The sequence below is a fragment of the Colobus angolensis genome, unplaced genomic scaffold, assembly GCF_000951035.1.
Source record: "Colobus angolensis palliatus isolate OR3802 unplaced genomic scaffold, Cang.pa_1.0 Scaffold58, whole genome shotgun sequence".
Classification (NCBI taxonomy): Eukaryota; Metazoa; Chordata; class Mammalia; order Primates; family Cercopithecidae; genus Colobus; species Colobus angolensis.
Window position 1 is genome coordinate 7,176,097 of NW_012119376.1, and position 20,340 is coordinate 7,196,436.

Genomic DNA, 20,340 nt, shown 5'->3' on the forward strand with positions numbered 1-20,340 from the left:
TCGGCCCCGCGCCGTCCGTCAACATGATCCGCTGCGGCCTGGCCTGCGAGCGGTGCCGCTGGATCCTGCCCCTGCTCCTACTCAGCGCCATCGCCTTCGACATCATCGCGCTGGCCGGCCGCGGCTGGTTGCAGTCGAGCGACCACATCCAGACGTCCTCGCTGTGGTGGAAATGTTCACAAGAGGGTGGCGGCAGCGGGTCCTACGAGGAGGGCTGTCAGAGCCTCATGGAGTACGGTGAGTGCCAGCCCGCCGCCGCCGCCGCCTCCAGGAAGCCCTCGGGGCTGCGGCCTGCAAAAGCTGCAGCGCGTGGTGAGCCCTCACAGGGTCAGGGGGAGTCGGTGCCTTTCAGAATGCCTGTTTAGGGCGAGCTGGGGCTCATGCATCCGACCTGAACCAAATGCAGCAGCGGTAGCTTTGGGTGGCTAACACCAAGCTCAGAAACAGAAAAAAAAAAAAAAAGAAAAAAGAAGGAAAGAAATGGACCTAGTTCAAACTGTATAGTTTTTTTTTTTCCTGGGTTTTGTCAGTTACGTACGAAAGATTATTTCAAGCATTGCAAGTTTAGATGAGTAAATCTAATGAACAAAGTTTCTTGGAGACCTGAAATTTCTCTTCCTCCTGTTTCTTCTTATGATTAAAATATAAATATTGAAATAACGTGCCTCCCCTAATATCAGTGGATTCGTTCAACTTGATATAGCTGAAAAAAAGTTCCCATTTAAAAAAAAAACCCTTTCAGGCAGTTTTAGCAGTTAACGATTTCAATGGATACTTCAGTCTTTTTTACCGGTCTGGCTAGTTCTTGTTAGCTCTTGTTCTAGGGAGTGTCCTTTGGCTCAAGCATGGCATTGCTGTTTAGAAAACTTAATTATTTTAATCTGATTTGAAATCTAAAAAGCAAACACATTCCCTACACCCGCGAAGAGAAGCAGAGTTGACAAATTTAATGTACCTGGCAAGTGAAGTACTGTGTGCCATTTTCCCAGCATGGAGGAAGCTCCCTGCTTGCCTTGCTGAAAGTCAGGACTGGAGCGTGGTTCTTGTTTGAAAAGGCATTTTCTTTCACAATGGGAAGCCCCCTCTCCTTGCCTAGGGGTGGATGGGAATCACAGCTGGGGTCTACTGTGATTAGCAATGTGTGGCGGGGAGATGGGGGCTGTGAGAGCCTAATAAAACCTTAAAGCCAAATGGGCTTTACCTACCGGGTTTAATAGTTTTAAACAGAGAGAGCAATCTACCCTGCCTGTTTTCAATTCTTACTATTACCATTTACTTGATTCTTTCTTTGAAGTGGCCCAGGATTTCCAACCCAATCCTGTTTATTTGTGTTTCTGGGGTACTATATCAGCAGCCTAGTGCCCTTTCTTTTGTGTAATCCTTTGGACGTCCTCATGATGAACTTCCCCCACAGAAGCAAGCATGGTCCCCATTAGCCGGGTAATAAAATGTAAACACTGCAAAAAATTCCAGCTTTCCTTGCAGTTTGTGTGTTTTCTTCTCTGAAAACCCATACAAACACTGTGCCAGTTCAGGTCTGTATCATCTCCAGTCTTTTAGGTTTTTAAAGGGAATTCATTGTTTTTTGAAATAATGTACCTCTATCTTCTAGTTAAAATGCATCTGAACTCAGTCTCTTGTAGGGGACCTAACAGATCTGCGTGTGTGTTTTTAAACGTACTTTGATAATTATACCCTACTCCAAAGACTAATGCAGACCCAAAGTATATGCAGTAATCCTCCACATATGAAGTAAGGTTAGTGTGCCTTCGACTGGTCGGGGGGGGCGCGGATATTGGCAGAACTATGATCAGTGCTACTGCTGGGACATGATTTGACCTGCAAAGCTCTGGCTGTGACCACAGCCCTCTTGTGAAACATGCACAATGCCATTTTTATTTTTCTTGGCTTGCAGGATGAGCTCACCTTTTTAGGGTGTGGCTGTTCCACCTTAGACTGATACATTGCTTTGTATATGGAAGGCAGTAAGCAGGTTTTTTTTTTCTTAGTTTGGTAGAATTTTTAATTAGAAGTCTAAATGTTAATTTTTTTCATTGTAAAGAAAACACTAACCAGTGTATGGTTTGTAATTCAGTTTGACGTAGAAATTGGTCCTTAGAAAAGCTCGATTTTCTAAGTGGATCTTGAAAAATCTCTTTATCATGCAGCATGACTGATTTTCATAAATGGTAGTAGCTTTAACAACTCAATTTAATTATTCCTGCTACCTTTGCAAAGGTAATTAAGTGCCAGTAATGCATTACACACACACACAGCTCTTGCTGAAGATCTAGAATCAAATCATGAATCTGGGATCTGCTGTCATGAGGTGACTGTGGGAAGAAGACAGCAGATATGGAGCTACCCCTGGCTGTTGTAGTCAAAGATCAGTTTAAGTGTTTGTTATACTTCTGTGCTCATCGCCCCTATGCACATTGGCTAGTTTTGCCTCACAATTGTAGAAGCTGTGTATAACGAACGACACTGTAAGGTGACTATCTAGGCGTCTATGAACTCTAGATTTTCAGATAGCCTCAGTAAGGCCTTACTGAAAACCATATATTTACATGAGCTTGTACTTTATCTAAAATGAAGTAAGCAGTTTACACACACTCCCACATATGCACAAACACACATTATCTTGTGCAACAAGGAATAAGGTTGATGGCTCTGATTAAAATGAGATCTCCGTATAGAGAATTGAGTGTGTACATCCACTTTGAAAAACTTCTTCATATGTACTAGGCAATAAATATTTTGATTTACCATTGTAACTATTAAGAAAGTCTTTTTATTACGAAGAATTTCAGCACCTCTCTTATTAGATGATGTTCATAACAATATGTTCATTTTGGTAGTAAAGACACAGGTTATTCCTGGCAAGTATTGACAATAATCCTAATGAATATGGATGTTTTTATAAAGATAAATCCTTAGAACTATATAAAAAGCAGAATGTTATATTTTTCAGTGTTACTGACAGGTTAAGATTTCAGATGACCAAATCACCTCATTTTTCCTTGTGAATGAGCCAAATTATTCGCTGAATATTTTCTTTGATATGATAGTACCGGCTAAATTAACACCCAGCTTAAAACATTATTTGCATTTTTTTAAAATCATGATTTATATTTGTCAAAACAGGAAAAGAAAATCTATAGATTAATGATTGAAATCATTCAAATTTCACCTATAAATAATATGTGAAATTTAAATGTATGCTCACTCACACTAGTTTTGTACCGCTGGCACCTTCTTTTCCAGTTTTTAAGAAAATACATCAGGAGGATATTTTCAGCCTCAGCTGTGTAGATTTCAAATCGCAGGCAAGCTCCAGCTTGTTCAAGTGGAGAATAATGGCGATAAGTTTGTGCACCAGAGTGAAACAGGGAGTCAGTGAGGATTGACGAGTATTTGCCTTGAATCCAAACTGGGAAGTACAAAGCCTCCTTTTTTGTTGTTGTTGTTGTTGTTGTTTTTTAACCAAAGCCACCCTTTGCATACTGCAAACGCATCGATATTTTGTTTGTTTTTAACATGAAATCACTGTTGGACAAGTCAGAGAATCAGTATTACATGAAATAGTTTTAGGTCACTTAGCCCTGTGGCTCTCAAATGCACAATAAATAAGAAAAGTAAGTACAAGTCAATAGTTTACATTAGTCTAAATTCCTCTTAAAGCAGGGGTCCCCAACCCCGAGACCACAGATTGTTACTTCCACTGATTCTACATTATGGTGAGTTGTGTAATTATTTCATTATATATTATACAGTGTAATAATACTAGAAATAATGTGTATAATGAAGGTAATACCCTTGAATCATCCCAAAACCACAACCCAACCCCAGTCTGTGGAAAAATTTTCTTCCATGAAACTGGTCCCTGGTGCCAAAAAGGTTGGAGACTACTGATTGAAAGGACTTCATTTTGAGATCATGCCCTTGTGGTTTTTTCAGTGGGAACTGGATAGTGAAAGGTATTAAACTGTTCCTGGCTGGGTGTGGTGGCTCACGCCTGTAATCCTAGCACTCAGGGAGGCTGAGGTGGGCAGATCATTTAAGGTCAGGAGTTCAAAACCAGCCTGGCCAACATGGTGAAACCCTGTCTCCACTAAAAATACAAAAAAATCAGCCAGGCATGGTGGCGGGCGCCTGTAATTCCAGCTACTCGGGAGGCTGAGGTAGGAGGATTGCTTGAACCCGAGAGGCGGAGGTTGCAGTAAGCCAAGATCATGCCACTACACTCCAGCCTGGGCAACAGAGCGAGACTCTGTCTCAAAAACAAAACAAAACAAAACAAAAAACTGTTCCTAATTTATGAAATTAGGCATTAGCAGACAGATTACTCTTTGCATGAGCATGTATGCATTCAAGTCCTTACACAGCAAAAAATAAAAAGTTGGCTACTCTATTGATTTAATAATTTTTAAAAGTACATATGATTTATAAAATCTAGAATGTTTAGGACCCAGTAATCTAGTCCAGGCCATTCATTCCACATGTGCCTCTCTCAGGAGTAGCCACTGCAGACAGCCTCAGTTCTTCTCAGTGTCCCCTAACTTGTGTTTGTCCTGTAAAGGGATGCAGACTACTGGGATGTTATAATTAGAAGGGAATTAAAGTACACCAGATTCAAGCTTTCACCAAAGCCCGCACCCATCCATAGCACCCGTGACTAAGCTTCGTCCCTTGTTCAACAACTTAGTTCTGTTCCCTGGATGATACAGTTTGTTTCCAAGTACTTCTCTTAAACTGACAGAGCTGTGTAATTCCTACTTTCTAGTCTTCTTTCATTGACAGATGTTCAAATATTTGAGGGTAGATCCCAGATTCACTGCTAGTTATCTTGTCTTTAGATCGACTTTTCCTGTTTTCACCCCATCCTGTATAGAATGGCTTCTCCTCTCGTTGATTAGATAAATCGTCTGAAAGAAGGTTATTAAGGGTTAAAGTAACAGAGAGCAATGGAGTAGTCAGGTTCATGAGACCATGCAGAGCATGTAAAGAATCTCACACCAGCTGTGGAATGCTCTCCCATGTATTCTCCCTGCCATCTCTCTGCTGAGCCATTTAACTGCCTTCCTGAACTTCTGCAGAATGGTGTCTTTTTATGTATTTTTTGGGGGGCCTGTTATGAGTTGTCCTCTAGAGTTCTGCTGCAAACCAGTGCAGCAGAATTATCTGGGTGGTTGTTGGACGTCCAATGTCTTGTGCTGGCCTAAGAATCGGAATCTGAATTTTAACTACTTCCCGGAGGAGGTAAGCACTTTTAAGTTTCAGAAGCACTGGCCAAATCACTGCAGATTACCTCCTCATTGAATATGCAAAACTATATTTTTGAATACATCATTCTCCCATGCTTACATTTAGTTGTAGGCAGGATCTTTTTTATTTCTTGAACTGTGGTTTTATCCAGTTTTCAGTTCCGCCTATGTTTGGCTTAAAGAGCGTTATAGAAACAATATGAAGAATCTGACAAAATCTTGGATGATACAGAATCTTTGGTATTATTGACAGATGAATCCTGTATTCTGGAAAGGGACTGGACTCTGGCTGGGTGCCACATTAGTGTCATAAGGACATCGAGTAAGAGGGTAGGCCACATTTAAAACTACTGAAGAATGTAGCAGATTCATGAAGAGGAGGACTACCTTTGGGGGGAAAATTAGTGATCGTCTCCAAAGTATTACCAACAATTTAAAAAATATTAATGATGTTCTTCTTGTCTTAAAATAAAAGTTTATTTTATTTTCTCAAGCTTCAGTTTATCATTTCCAGCTTGACCTTTTTTTTGAGACAGAGTCTCCCTCTGTTGCTCAGGCTGGAGTGCAGTGGCGCCATCTCGGCTCACTGCAACCTCTGCCTCCCAGGTGCAAGCGATTCTCATGCCTCAGCCTCCTGAGTAGCTGGGACTACAGGCGTGTGCCACCACACCCAGCTAATTTTTGTATTTTTAGTAGAGATGGGGGTTTCACCATGTTGGCCAGGCTGGTCTCGAACTCCTGAACTCACATGACCTGTCTCGGCCTTCTAAAGTGCTGGGCTTACAGGCGTGAGCCACCACTGCTGGCCTATTTCTAGCTTGACATTTAAGGTATTTATTTATTTTTACTTTTTTGCTCTTATTAGTTGATCTTACTAGCCTTGTGACATTTTGGGTTTTTTTGTATGTAATTTCTGGAAAACAATATAGCATGCTTTCTCATACAAAAAACTTAAAATCACTTCCTAGGAAAAACTCAGTTTTGTTGGTGACGTTAAAACACGTTGGTTTCCATGTTCTTGATTTGATGTTGAATCTTTGCAAGGGCTAGGAAACTTTGATAAGCTATTGTTCATCTAATGAATATCACTTAAATTTATAATGCTGTTGGTTTCTTTGATTACATGAACTTTTCCAAGTGGCACTTAGAAAATACAGTTAGGACACCAAATTGCTCTTCCCTTAAGAAAATAAAACAAACTAAACTTTCCTACACAGAAATGCAGCATCTATTTACCGGGAGTACTGAATGCTTTTGTGGTCTTAATCCAGAGAATGACAGTTGACAATGAGAATCCTTTCTACTCTCTCCCATACACTTACACACACACACACACACACACACACACACACACGCAAATTTGGTATATAAAATAGTAATGAAAGACAAACTTACGTTCATATTAGATAAAGATGGATAATCTCTCTTTGAAAAACTAAGGACCATCTATTGAATCATGAAAGATGTAGCTTTAGGACAAGTTCTAAAAGTTGATGTTTTCCAGTGGGGTTGGTAAATAGGATAGAATTTAGACTGTGATATAATATAAAAATATAAACAGCTCCTAAAGGGTTTGGTCAGTTTGTAGATAGTAGGCTCATTCTGGGTAACTAAGTGAGACCACAGCTACCTAGAGCATAAAGTGATCAACTTTTCAAAATGTAGGTCATGGAGAATACCCACGTTCTAAGTGTCTGCATCTGAAAAGCCCCTTCTCAGACAGAACGGTGGGCTGGAAGGACCCTGCTCAGACCTGGTATGGTCTAAATGGTCATTGACATGAGAAGGCAGATTGCTTTACTTGAAGACGTCTGTTATTCATCAGTCAGGATCTTTAGAACTGTGCCAAGATTGCTGTCTTAAATGATAGTTAAGTGATTCAGTGTGGGTGTTTCCGTGATGCAAGGAGCAGGTTTTACACGTTCTATTTCCAAGGCAGTCTTTCTCAAGACAAAATGTTGTTTAATTTTCCATTTTGATTTTCTTTAGACTCAGCACTTTAAATAAGAAAGACATTAACTGAATTGTTTTAAGATAGCATGGGAAAAGTTCTTAAAATATTCCTATATTTACATTCACGTCTTGGCTTTAGGTTAGGTGAATTGGCTTACCATTTCTTTGGTTTAATTCCTTCCAAGCACTTGAAACTAAGCATAAATTATACTTCAGCTATAATGTTAGAGGAAGTATAATAGTAATAATCTTTTTATGTTAATTTTCCTCAAATAAGTAAAATTGTTAATATTACTCTTTACAGAAATATCATACATACTAGATTTTTCAAACCTTTATCTGTGATTGTAAAAGTTTAGTTATTGAAATAGGTTCCTTGTTAGGAGGTTTTGCCTGTTTTTACTGAAAATTCTGCCATACAGTGATTTTTATTATGTTTGCATTATTTCACATGCATATATAGATATGTTTCCTTTCATTGCAGTTTCAAACTTGTGAACTTATAAAATTAAAAAAAATAATGTTTTTGCTTATTTGATTTAACTGTTGGGTTTAATTGAACTTAATGAGTACCAGTGGCCATTTAAAAAAATCTAAAGAAATGAAACTATAATTGACAGTGGGTCACATACTTAAAGTTATACGAACCTTTTTGATAGTGCTGCATCTGTTTTAATAAGGACTTTAATCATCTAAGTTGTTCTCAAACTTTATGGATATAAGAAACACTAATAAAATGCAGATTCTTGGGTACTACCACTCAAGCTCTTCTGATTCCATAGGTCTGGAGGGAGGCATAGGAATGAGTATCATTTTAAGGAGCACTACTGCTTATTTTGCCTTTGTGGTCTATGGGCTGTACTTAGAGAGGTCTGATTAATTAATATTCTTTCCAAAGCATGGTCCCTCTTCTCTTAAAAGTTATCTTGAAGAATGAGGCAAAAGTGAGAAAAGAGACTTACTAAATTTAACATTTGGGCTTTATTCCTTTCTATTTTAAAATAAAATGTTCCCATTTTAACCTTCTCTGTCAAATCTCTCAGTGGTCTGACAGGAAGAGCTAGAAGATTTGGAGGAAAATAATAAAAATTGTCCATATAAAACTAGGCCAAATCAGGTACAGTCTCAGCCCCATCCTGACCTAATTTGTGTGAAAACAGTGTTTCTAGGACAGAAAAATGTTTTATCTCCTTAATAATCTATTGTGCCCCAGTCATTCATGAATCTAGAGGAAGACCTGGAAGGTGCATGGGAGTTGGAGAAGGGCATGTGGAGCTGTAGCTCAGGTTGGTCTCTAACAGATGAAGAGAGAAAAATGCATCAGATGACTGAGGAACAGTCTTTATGGGATGGTGCAGAACCTTGCAAATGTAGAAGAAAATAAAGACATGAGGTACCAAAGAAAAGTCACAGGGACACAGGAGGAATGTTTTGAGTAGTGAGGGCTGGAGAGTTAGTCACTGATATTACAGGAGTGTGCTTCCTCACCATTATCTTGGAACAGGTGTTTGTAGCCTTGGTTAACAGATGCAGAGACTGGAGTATGGCCAACGGGGCAGAGGCAGGGTCCAAACGAGGTCCAGCAGCTCCAACACCCTTGCTCTTTCTGCCAGCCTCCATCTTCGTTTCACCTTGACCAGTCAAACGACCTAGAATTAAGGGAGGACAAATACTGTCAGCTGTGCTGTGTTACAGAGTAAGAGTAATGTCAAGGCGGAGGACATGTGACTCATGACTCTCCTTTTCAAATGTAGCGAAGGCTAATAGGTTAAGAGTGCACAATCTTCCACCAGCGAATGAACGCATAGACTAAAGTGGTATATTCATACCATAGAATATTAATCAGCCATTGAAAAGAATGAAGTATGGATTGATGCCATAACGTGACGAACTGCATCATACCATACTCAGTGAAAGAAGTCCGTCACAAAAGGCCATGTAGTATATGATATTCCTTTTATATGAAAGGTCCCAAATCGGCAAATGTATAGAGACAGAAAGTAGATTTGTGGTTGCCAGAAGCTGGAGGAAGAGGGGATGGAGGGTGACTGCTAATGGGCACGGGGTTTCTTTCTGGGACGATGAAAATGTTCTCGATTGTTAGTGGAGATGGTTGCATAACGCTGTGAGTACAGTAAAAACCAGTGGATTATACACTTTAAAAGGGTGAACTTTATAGTGTGTAAATTATTTTTAAAAAGTCATGTTTTAGATTCACACAGGCTGAAATCAAACTCTGTCTAAACCATTTACTAGCCATGTGGCTATGGTCAGGTTATTTGAACTCTAAGTATATCCTTCATTTCTAAAATAGAAACAATAGCAGTGTGCACCTTATTTTTTTTTTTTTTTTTTTTTTTTTTGAGACAGAGTCTCGCTCTGTCGCCCAGGCTGGAGTGCAGTGGCCGGATCTCAGCTCACTGCAAGCTCTGCCTCCCGGGTTCCCGCCATTCTCCTGCCTCAGCCTCCCGAGTAGCTGGGACTATAGGCGCCCACCACCTCGCCCGGCTAATTTTTTGTATTTTTTAGTAGAGACGGGGTTTCACCGTGTTAGCCAGGATGGTCTCGATCTCCTGACCTCGTGATCCGCCCGTCTCGGCCTCCCAAAGTGCTGGGATTACAGGCTTGAGCCACCGCGCCCAGCCCAGTGTGCACCTTAAGAAGTTATAAGATTAACACTACTCAGGTAACGGGGGCACTAAAATCTCCACCATCATACAATTCATCCCTGTAACTGAAAACCACTTGTACCCCAAAAACTACTGAAATTAAAATATGTATATATATATATATATATATATATAAAAATAAAACGGAAAAAAAAGTTGTGAGGATTCAGTGAGCTCATGCATGTCCTGAATGTTATTAGGTGTTACCACTAGAGGCAAGGTTGTGTGTGAAGAGGTTTTAACAGTGAGGGTGGGTTGAACAATAGGCGTTGTTGACTAGAATCATTCATGTGGATAGCATGGATCTCCGTATTTTTTCAGTGCAGAAGAGAACGACCCAGGGCTGGAGGTGCCCATGTAGGTCTTCAAACCTAGAATTTGATTGCCATCAAATCCTGATTCTTTTTTAGGGCAAAGATAAATAATTAAAATCTATTGTAAAATACATTTTGAATACTTAAGAAATTAAAATTTAGGCAGAAATTTAGGAAAGTGGTTTGCTACCAAGCTTGTTATAAGATCTTGTTATAAGCTAGTTATAAGCTTGTTATAAGATCAGAGCTACTTCTTCACGCTTAAATTGTTTTATTTAACACCTCTGCCTAGTCATAAATATATTTTTTCAATGATTATTTTTGTATGGAACCAAACATTAATATGAAACAAAGATCCCTTAAAGATATTTAAAAACATTTCCTAGAGTTTATAATCTGGATTATTCAGTACCAAAAATGTTGTTTATTATGATCATGTTGTGTTAGAACGTGAGTGAACCTTATACCCATTATGTGGCAAACTTATCACATGAGAAACAGATTAATGAAGTTTGACTTTAATTTCAGAGATGTAAACTTTTGCCAAAAACTGAGGGGGAAGATACATTTCTGAGTCTCAGTATTTTAATGTCCTACATATGAATTCCCTGTTCTTCCCTTAAAATGTGGAGATGCTTAAGTATTGTTAAAAGAAAAACTGTCGTTCCATCCAAATATAACTAGTAGGGGAAAAAAGCCCAAAATTATATTGATACTGTGATAAGTAATTTTTAAACTTGATATGTCTGTCTTGTTAATTGCTGTTTCTTTTTTCCTGCAGCATGGGGAAGAGCAGCGGCTGCCATGCTCTTCTGTGGCTTCATCATCCTGGTGATCTGTTTCATCCTCTCCTTCTTCGCCCTGTGTGGACCCCAGATGCTTGTCTTCCTAAGAGTGATTGGAGGTCTCCTTGCCTTGGCTGGTAAGACTGTGTGTCAGCAATTCTTCATTTATGCCTTCAGTGGGCCATCAACTTAGTAATGGTTAATTCCACAAAGAAGACCCATGACTGTTACAGTTTCTAATCTCTTCTTGGAAAATGTATCACTAGGGTAGAAGTAACAGAGGAGAGAAGTGTTCTAAGATCTGCGTCCCTTTCCTCCTGTGGCTCATGCAGTGTTCTGTACTCCCCATCCAAGTGACAAGGGTTGTCACTCTACATGCCCCTATCTCTCTTAGGGGGCCCTATCCACTGACTCCTCTACCCAAGAAACTAGGCTGTGACAGCCTTGGAAAAGCAGTGCTCTCCATTGTGGTCCCCAGCCCAGGCCTGCTGTGAGCCCCCTGCCGAGGGGACCTGAATGCCCCTGAACTATTTCCCTTGTTGAAAGAGTCTTGTGATCTTATGATGTGGGTCATGAAATGGTGTTCTGCCGTGGGATGGAAGACCCTGGGAGGGGCCAGAACGGGAATCTGCAGCATAGTACCTGTGTGGGGAGATAGTGGTCCAGACACAGGTGATGTGAGGAAATTTAGTTATTCAGGTATGCAGGGCCCAGCGTGAACACTTACTGATGGAGTACAAGAACTAGGATTTTAGGAGAAGAATTATTGGAAATTTTAGTCAGGTGTGTGGCACTAAGGAAATCTGTCAAGGGCAGGACCCTAGCTACAGAGTTAGATTCAGAAGTAAAACTGGACTTTCCAAGCAGGGAAAAAAGAGAAGGTGTTGATAGTGGCAAAGCGAGGCCACAGGTCATTTCTTACCAGTTTAGGCTTATGGGACCAAAGCAGACATTCAAGCTACAGACCCGAGGTACAAATACAAAGTGAGCGAGCAGATGGTCTTGGAAACAGGTCAGAAGCCTTATGACTTGAAGGGGTCTATATGATCATGCATGAACCAGGAGGACGGCCGTTTTGTGCTGGTTCCCTGAGCTTAGGAGAATTAAGTTCATAGAGCTGTGGGCAACACAGGTGAGGCAGAGGAGGAGTGCCTCAGAAAACCGGCTGGTCCATACACAGCCCTGGCTTTCTTCACGGCACATTTGACAGTTTCTCTTGATTAAAAATAAAGTTCTTGATCTTCATATTTTCAAAGTTTGCTTTCTGAATGTTATTTTAAAGTCAGAAGCGACTTGGAATCACAAAAGGTATAAAGAACCTGGTTGGTGTCCACTTTCATTTCTACTTGGTTATTTTTGGAGTTCAGATTTATGAGACCCTAGCAAAGAGACACACTTGATGTATCTTCCTTTCATGTGTCTTAGAAAACTCCATAGATGCCAGTTTAAATCACCATTAGAAATAACACACTAACACCAGGTGTGGTGGCTCACGCCTATAATCCTAGCACTTTGGGAAACCGAGGCAGGCAGATTACTTGAGGTCAGGAGTTCGAGACCAGCCTGGCCAACATGGTGAAACCCCATCTCTACTAAAAATACAAAAATTAGCTGGGCTTGGTGGTGCACACCTATAATCCCAGCTACATGGGAGGCTGAGGCAGGAGAATCACTTGAACCTGGGAGGTGGAGGTTGCAGTGAGCCGAGATGCATCGCTGCACTCCAGCCTGGGTGACAGAGTGAGACTCCATCTCAAAAAATAAATAAATAAATAAATAAATAACACACTAAGACATTAATGTTAGTTGGAAAAAATCCTAGTAAATACTATATGACCCAGCATTCCACTCCTAAGTATATATCCAAAAGAATTAAAAACAAGAACTTGAAGATACTTGTAACCCCTGTTCATAGCAACACTGTTCACAACAGCCAAAAGGTGGAAACAACCAAAGTGTCCATCAACAGATGCATGGACAGAGTGTATATATACATATAGTGGAATATTATTCAGCCATAAAAAGGAATGAAATTTTGATATATGCTACAACATGATGGACCTTGAAAACATGCCAAGTGAAATAAGCCAGGCACAGACTGATTACAAATATATTATTCCATTTACATGAGCTACCTGGAATAGGCAAATTTACAGAGACAGGGAGTAGAATAAAAGTTACTCCCTGCGGGGAGGGAAGAATGGGGAGTTATTTTTAAAGAGATACTGACTTTATGTATGGATGAAAAAGTTTTGGGTATAGACAGTGGTAATGGTTACATAACGTTGTGAATTTATTTAATGCCACTAAATTGTACACTTACAGTGAACAATTGAAAGTGCAAATGATAAACGTTATGTATATTTTACCAGAATAAAAAAAAATCCTAGTAAAACTCTTATCCATTGCTTTCTTGTAGCATTAAAACAAAAAGATCTAGCAGTGGGCATCCACAGTGACAGGGCAGCAGAGTTAACTGTTGTAAAGAAAATTAGTTCAGTGAGCTTCAACAGATTTATAGCTTAACAGTCGGCTTAACCTAGAATTTTCATTTTGTAATTTAATACTCATCCTTTCCTTTAAAGAGTATGAAAAATAGAACAGAAAATGTATTTAGAAGAATAAAAAGCCTAGAAATCTCAACACACTTTTACTGGTAATGTTGAATAAGGCCTCTTTGACTTTTAAGGTATGTTTCATAGAAATAGTTATTTTACATTTTATATATATTCTTACATTAAACATCAGAAAAATTGAACACTGATACAATTTAAATTAGGCAGAAATTAATCCAAACTATTATAAGGACTTCATATATGATGAGCCAGAATTAATAAATAGCAATATTTAATATTTATTACCAAGATAATTAGAAGTCAACGTAGAAAAGCATTGCTTTTATATCTTACACAGTATGTGGTAGCAAATGACAAACTTAAATAGTAAGAGTTTGCTATTTAAAGTATACTGGAAGTAGATAAATATTTAAGATTTGCCCCTCTTGTCCTTTGTAAATTACAAGAGGAATGTTTTAGTTAAGAATTAGAAGCAACAAATGAAGATACAGAAACATCTATAGCCTTTCTAGCAGTGAAAAAAAAATGAAGAAGAAAAAGAAAACTACTTCAAGGTACATCTGTGGAGCTGTAGAAAAGAATTAAGATGGTAGAAAAGTGCTGGTGAGGACTACAGATTCCCTGATACCTTCCTGGAGTGCACAGCTACTAGGTCCCTCCTTGTGGAGAGTAGTGTCTTATGGTGAAAGAGCTAAAATCAGACCCTTTGACATGGCAATGTACATATAAATATTAAGTTAAAATGATGCAGAACACACATGTATATACTCATTGTAGCTTTATAAAATCATGCATGTCCATTGAAAAAGACCACGAAAGTAGACTCGATCATGTTCATTTTGTTTGAAATTGCTTAAATACTGTTACAAAGGTTAATAATTATAATAATGTGACTATTATCCCAGAGAGTTTAGAAATCTTCATGTGTTTCTTTCCACATCCTCACTCACACCTCCCTAAGCACTGTGATCATTTGCTGCTTTTATTTTTCCTGTCCCCACCGCACCTCCCCATGCCCTTCCCCCTGCCCTCCCTCCACGTCTGTTTCCTCTTCAGATTCCCATGTCCTCTGCAGTCTTCTCTGCGGATTCTCCCCTTGATCATTCTCAGTATTAGTTCATTGTTTCATTTAGTCATTTACTTATTGAATGAATAGTCCAGTGATTTGTTATTGAATATCAATATTGAGTCATGTGTGCATGGCTGTGGGTATATATGTGCATGCCTGTATGTATATATACATATATATATATGTAATTTTTTTGCTAACACTGAACATATGAAGTATGTGTTTGGTATAGGAAACACAAAGATGAAAAAATAGCTTGTTCTTTACTGTCCTGCTTTCTATTGTATGCCACAGTTTTGTACTTTTTTGTTTTAGTATATATAATGCTTATGTAATATAGAATGGCTCTCCAATTTTTTTTTTCTGTGTGTTTTTCACATATTTGGCATATATGTGTGATACTGCTCAGTGCCAGGCATCTCTTACACACAGTAGTCAAGAATCTTTTTTGGCCTCTGCCTAACCAGATTCCTCCTGCCTCCAGGTAGATTTTATACTTATTTCGAGGCAGAAACTTGGTGGAAGGAGTTAATCTGTCGTTACTGTGTATTTATTCCTTCATGCATGTATGCATTCATACCCTGGGATTTTTTTCTTCCCTTTAGCTGTGTTCCAGATCATCTCCCTGGTAATTTACCCCGTGAAGTACACCCAGACCTTTGCCCTTCATGCCAACCCCGTTGTCACTTACATCTATAACTGGGCCTACGGCTTTGGGTGGGCAGCCACGATTATCCTGATCGGCTGTGCCTTCTTCTTCTGCTGCCTCCCCAACTACGAAGATGACCTTCTGGGTAATGCCAAGCCCAGGTACTTCTACACATCTGCCTAACTTGAGAATGAGTATGGGAGAAAATCGCCGCTGCTGAGATGGACTCCAGAAGAAGAAGCTGTTTCTCCAGGCGACTTTGAACCCATTTTTTGGCAGTGTTCATATTATTAAACTAGTCAAAAATGCTAAAATAATTCGGGTGAAAATATTTTTTAAGTAGTGTTATAGTTTCGTGTTTATCTTTTAATATGTTTTGTGAAAGTTGTGTCTTTTCACTAATTACCTGTACTATGCCAATATTTCCTTATATCTATCCATAACATTTATAGTACATTTAGAAGAGAATATGAACATGAAACTTAACACTGTATAAGGTAAAAATGAGGTTTCCAAGACTTAATAATCTGATCAAGTTCTTGTTATTTCCAAATAGAGTGCACTGGGTCTGTTAAGGGCTAAGGATAAGAGGAAGATAATGTTACAAATTATTAATGACCAAACATTCTAAAATAAACGCAAACAAAAGTTTATTTTCAAGCCTTCAGACTATTTAAAGAAAGCAAAATCGTTTCCTAAATGCATACCGTTTGTGAGAATTTCTCAATATCCTGAATCATTCATTTTTGCTAAGGCTTCATGTTGACTCGATATGTCATCTAAGAAGGTACTGTTTTGTGGTCCAAACCTGTTGCCATAGTTAGTAAGGCTTTACTTTAAGTGTGAAATATTTAGACAAAATTTTCTCTTTTCAAGTTCTTTATAGGGTTAGGGTATGGGAAAATGCTATATTAATACATCTGTAGTGTTTTGTGTTTGTATGTTCAGAACCAGAGTAGACTGGATTGAAAGATGGACTGGGTCTAATTTATCATGACTGATAGATCTGGTTAAGTTGTGTAGTAAAGCATCAGGAGGGTCATTCCTGTCACAAAAGTGCCACTAAAACAGCCTCAGGAGAATAAATGACTCGCTTTTCTAAATCTCAGGTTTATCTGGGCTCTATCATATAGACAGGCTTCTGATAGTTTGCAACTGTAAGCAGAAACCTACATATAGTTAAAATCCTGGTCTTTCTTGGTAAACAGATGTAAAATGTCTGATGTAAAACATGCCACAGGAGAATTCGGGGATTCGAGTTTCTCTGAATAGCATATATGTGATGCATCAGATGGGTTACTATGATTTTTTTTTTACCATTTCTACTTACATAATGAAAACCAATTCATTTTAAATATCAGATTATTATTTTGTAAGTTGTGGAAAAAGCCAATTGTAGTTTTCATTATGAAGTTTTCCCAATAAACCAGGTATTCTAAACTTGTTTCCAGTTTGTAGTTTTTCCATTTTTCAAATCTGGGGAAGGAAATTAAAAAAACAATGGGTAATAAGAACATGGTCTATAATGAAAAGTGGTTTTTGTTTGTTGTTTGTTTGTTTGAAGTTTTAAGGGCCTTGCTCATTTTAGGTGTCCAAAACCAATTTTTGAGTGGAGATTAATGAATTCTAGTAGTCTACTCCCTGAACTTTTTCTTCAATGAACAATACCCTAGACACACATTAAACAATTTCTCTACAGTCCTACCAACCAGAGGAAAATGGACTAAGAGATTTCTGGTCGTTTCAGACACCCGGGGGACATTTGTGGAGTGTAGCTGAAGCCCCCTCCTTGTGCTGGGGTCCCCTTCCATTCAGGTGGTGGGGTAGCAGTCTCGATTTATTTTCCCCTTGCCCACCTTCCCATTTTATCATTTGTTACTTCTTTTCCCACCATAGTTTATAGGTTACTCCCACTATGGTGTATGTCATTGTGAGGATGGGTGCAGAGAGCCTGGGTGGGAGAATGGAAATATTTCTCCCTAGGGCTACTGTTGGCCAGTTAGTCCTTGGCAGTGAATTTTTCTTTGCTTTTCAAAATGCAAGGTGAATGTTAGAGAAATGCAATCTGGGTGGTTATACTAAAATTGAAAAGAAAAACCCACACAACTATGCCGTGACTGGTGGAGAATTTGAAGTGGTCATTAAAAATGTTAAAAATCCCATCATTTAAAATAATACCACGGCTCATTCAAGAAGAAAACGGATATCTAGAGATAAAGAAATGTGGTCTCCTGTTATACATGAAAATTACTCTGTTTATAAGCTTCTTTAACCATGAACTTGTCTTTGCATTATTTCCCATCCAACCTTCTTCCCCTCCTCAATCACACAACACCTTAACGGTGCACATTTGGGAAAAATGCAACCTCCTGGGACCAACGAGCCTGATATAATAGAACCAGGTCAACCTAAAGTATTTATGACAAAGATAAACTAAGTCTGATACTTTGCAGAAATGTTCTGCTTCCTTCAGTCTTGTTCTAGTATAGAGATCTGCCATTCCTTATTGGTTCAGATTCACCAAGACAGATACCTTTATGTCATGAACAGAAGGGAAGTTCCAGAGGATTCTGGAGAGTAATGAAGAATTGGGCTGAGAAACACCTGTGCATTGCATGAGATTTCCCACGGTAAAGCTGAGGTGCTTTTTGGTTCGGTAATCAAGTATTGAGTTCCCACCCTTTAAATAAGCAGTTCTAGGTTCCTAAGCAATTATTTCACTCTGTAAGTAGCCAGACATGCTAAGTGCCACTTACTGCTGAACGTAACAAAAGGTCTTTCCGTGTTCAAACAGGTAGCTGTGGGGTGTAATAACTTAGCTTCAAAACCATAGACTACAGAACTGACAATCAAGTTCAATAGCCTTTCCTTTTTTAAGGAAATGAAAACAATGGAAAATATAGTCATCATAACTTAATTCGGTTTAATTTTTTTTCTGTAAACTCCCCCTGAAAGACATTCCTGTTAACAGTAAATGTGAACACTGACTTGTGTTTCTAAGCATATCTGAAAGGGAATATTTGAGTCTCATCCCCAACTTTGGTCCTTGCTATCTGTGCAGGCTTGGGCAGGTCATCTTCCTGCTGGTCTCAATATCCTCACCTGTAAAATGATTGTAAATGATCCCCTTTCCTTCAAGATTCTCTGATTGATAGAATTTTTTCTTTAATTAAAAAATTTTAAACATTTCTTGAGTTGGAAACACTGATCAATAAGTGGATTGCTTAGGGAAGTTGGAACGAATGGATTCAGTCCCAACTTCCACTTTTAAATTCCCTCTTCTTTTCCTCACTCTTCCTGCAACACTTATTTTTACAGTTGAGTTTTAAAAATAAGTGTATAATATATAAAATAATTTCTGTAGTGTGGTTTCAGGTTTAAAAATTTCTGCAGACAGGCTGGGCTTGCAACCCCGTCAGTCGATGGTCAGAGCCCTTTGCTTTTTGAGACCATTTTTGGGTGAGCTTGGCTTGCCTGGATACAGCGTGCAGTGCATTCTTCCTGAATTTTGCAATTCTGGTATCTGAGTGTATTTTCTGGGTATGGCAGTGCTGAGTATAATCCACCTAGGGTGTGGAAAAAGCCAAGAAAGGGAAATTAAAAGAGGTTCCTATCCAGTCATATTAATGATCTTCCACTTGTACTATCGAGTGCTTTGTTGTTAACCTCAAAAACATACTTTGTTAGCTGCAAAATAAACAAAGGGAAACTCAGAAGTGTGTGAGCCTGTGTGTGTGTGTGTATTTAGGGATAGTTCTCTGGTGAAGAAATGGAATCCTGCTGGTTTAAATGGCACAAGCTTGTCTTCGTGATAATGAGTCATCATATAATCATAATAGATGGTTGTATAAGGGGGTGACCCAGCCAGTTTTTCCAGTGCAAAGACTCAAGGTAATTAACGTGCTATTATCAACTGCTTTTGATTAAGTTACTTTCAAGAGGAAATACTTAGATTTGAAACATAAACTCTGAATTTCATAAATAAAACTAAATTGCCAAGTGAGACTTTGAAAGCAAGTTCCACGAGGATGCCCTGTTTCCCTATTCTATCCTTTCTATACTGGCTAGTCAGTAGATACTCGAGTTGAAATGCTTCCGTGAAAATTTGCATTTCTAAATGCCATCCCACCCAATTTCTAAAGTCAAGCAACACCTCAATGCTTAATCCTTTCTCAACGAAAAAACTACAACACTAAAGAAAAACTGATTTCAGTGCAGATGTGGAACACCGTGAGAAATGGACACAAAGGACACTGGCGTCTGCATGATTGATTTCATGTTGATAGAATTATCATTGGAATAATATCCTCTTCTGAAGATGTGTATGTGATAAGAAGTGAGACATAGCACGACTGGAGACATCAACCTGATTACATGAATTCCTGGCAGATCCCAAACAGAGACAACCTCCTTTGTCTCAGAACAGTACATTAGCTATGCAGGACACTTAGGGGCCCTCACTCTGGAGTGATCTTCCTAACAGAGCTTCTGTAATTTAGGGAGATGCGACCCTTCCTCTGGGCTGACACAGCCTCCTCCCACCAACAGCACCCTGGGCTGGGTGCCCTTGTGCAAAAGGGCAAGGCTGCACAACCCTACCAGGTAGCACTGGTTATGGGATTAGGGCATCCAGACATCATGGTGGAACAGTCTCGAATCCAAAGACAAACCCCAAGAGGGATGAAAATTACTGCCAGGACTGTTTAAAGGAGTCAAGTCTTGTTCCTCTTCCCCCACTCCATATATCCCCACATTTACCTCTCCCAAACTGTCTTTTATTGGGCTCAGAAACACAGAGGCATATTTTTCCATCAACGTCAGGGATTTAAGTAAAAGGGTGAATAGACCTCTCCCTGCATTCTCCAGTTTATGACTTTGAAGGGTAAATTCAACATTCAGAAACATCACAAACATCTAAGTCAAATGATGTTTGTCTTTTTCTGCAGCAAACACACAATGCCTTAAATGAAACTATGCTATATTTTTTTTAAAAAAGAAATACTATGTTGAAGTTTCTCAGTTCAGAATGCAACCTCATGCTTACTGACTGCAAAGACTAAC

General features: G+C 39.1%; 1 protein-coding gene across 1 annotated transcript; it reads left to right on the forward strand.

The window, feature by feature from the left end:
• The first annotated feature begins 6 nt into the window (after nucleotides 1-6).
• On the forward strand, nucleotides 7-16,725 carry PERP (PERP, TP53 apoptosis effector). The gene is made up of 3 exons (XM_011962074.1): nucleotides 7-237; nucleotides 10,982-11,122; nucleotides 15,236-16,725. The coding sequence occupies exons 1-3, from the start codon at nucleotides 24-26 to the stop codon at nucleotides 15,460-15,462; spliced, it is 582 nt and encodes a 193-aa protein (XP_011817464.1). The 5' UTR covers nucleotides 7-23; the 3' UTR covers nucleotides 15,463-16,725.
• Nucleotides 16,726-20,340: the final 3,615 nt, after the last annotated feature.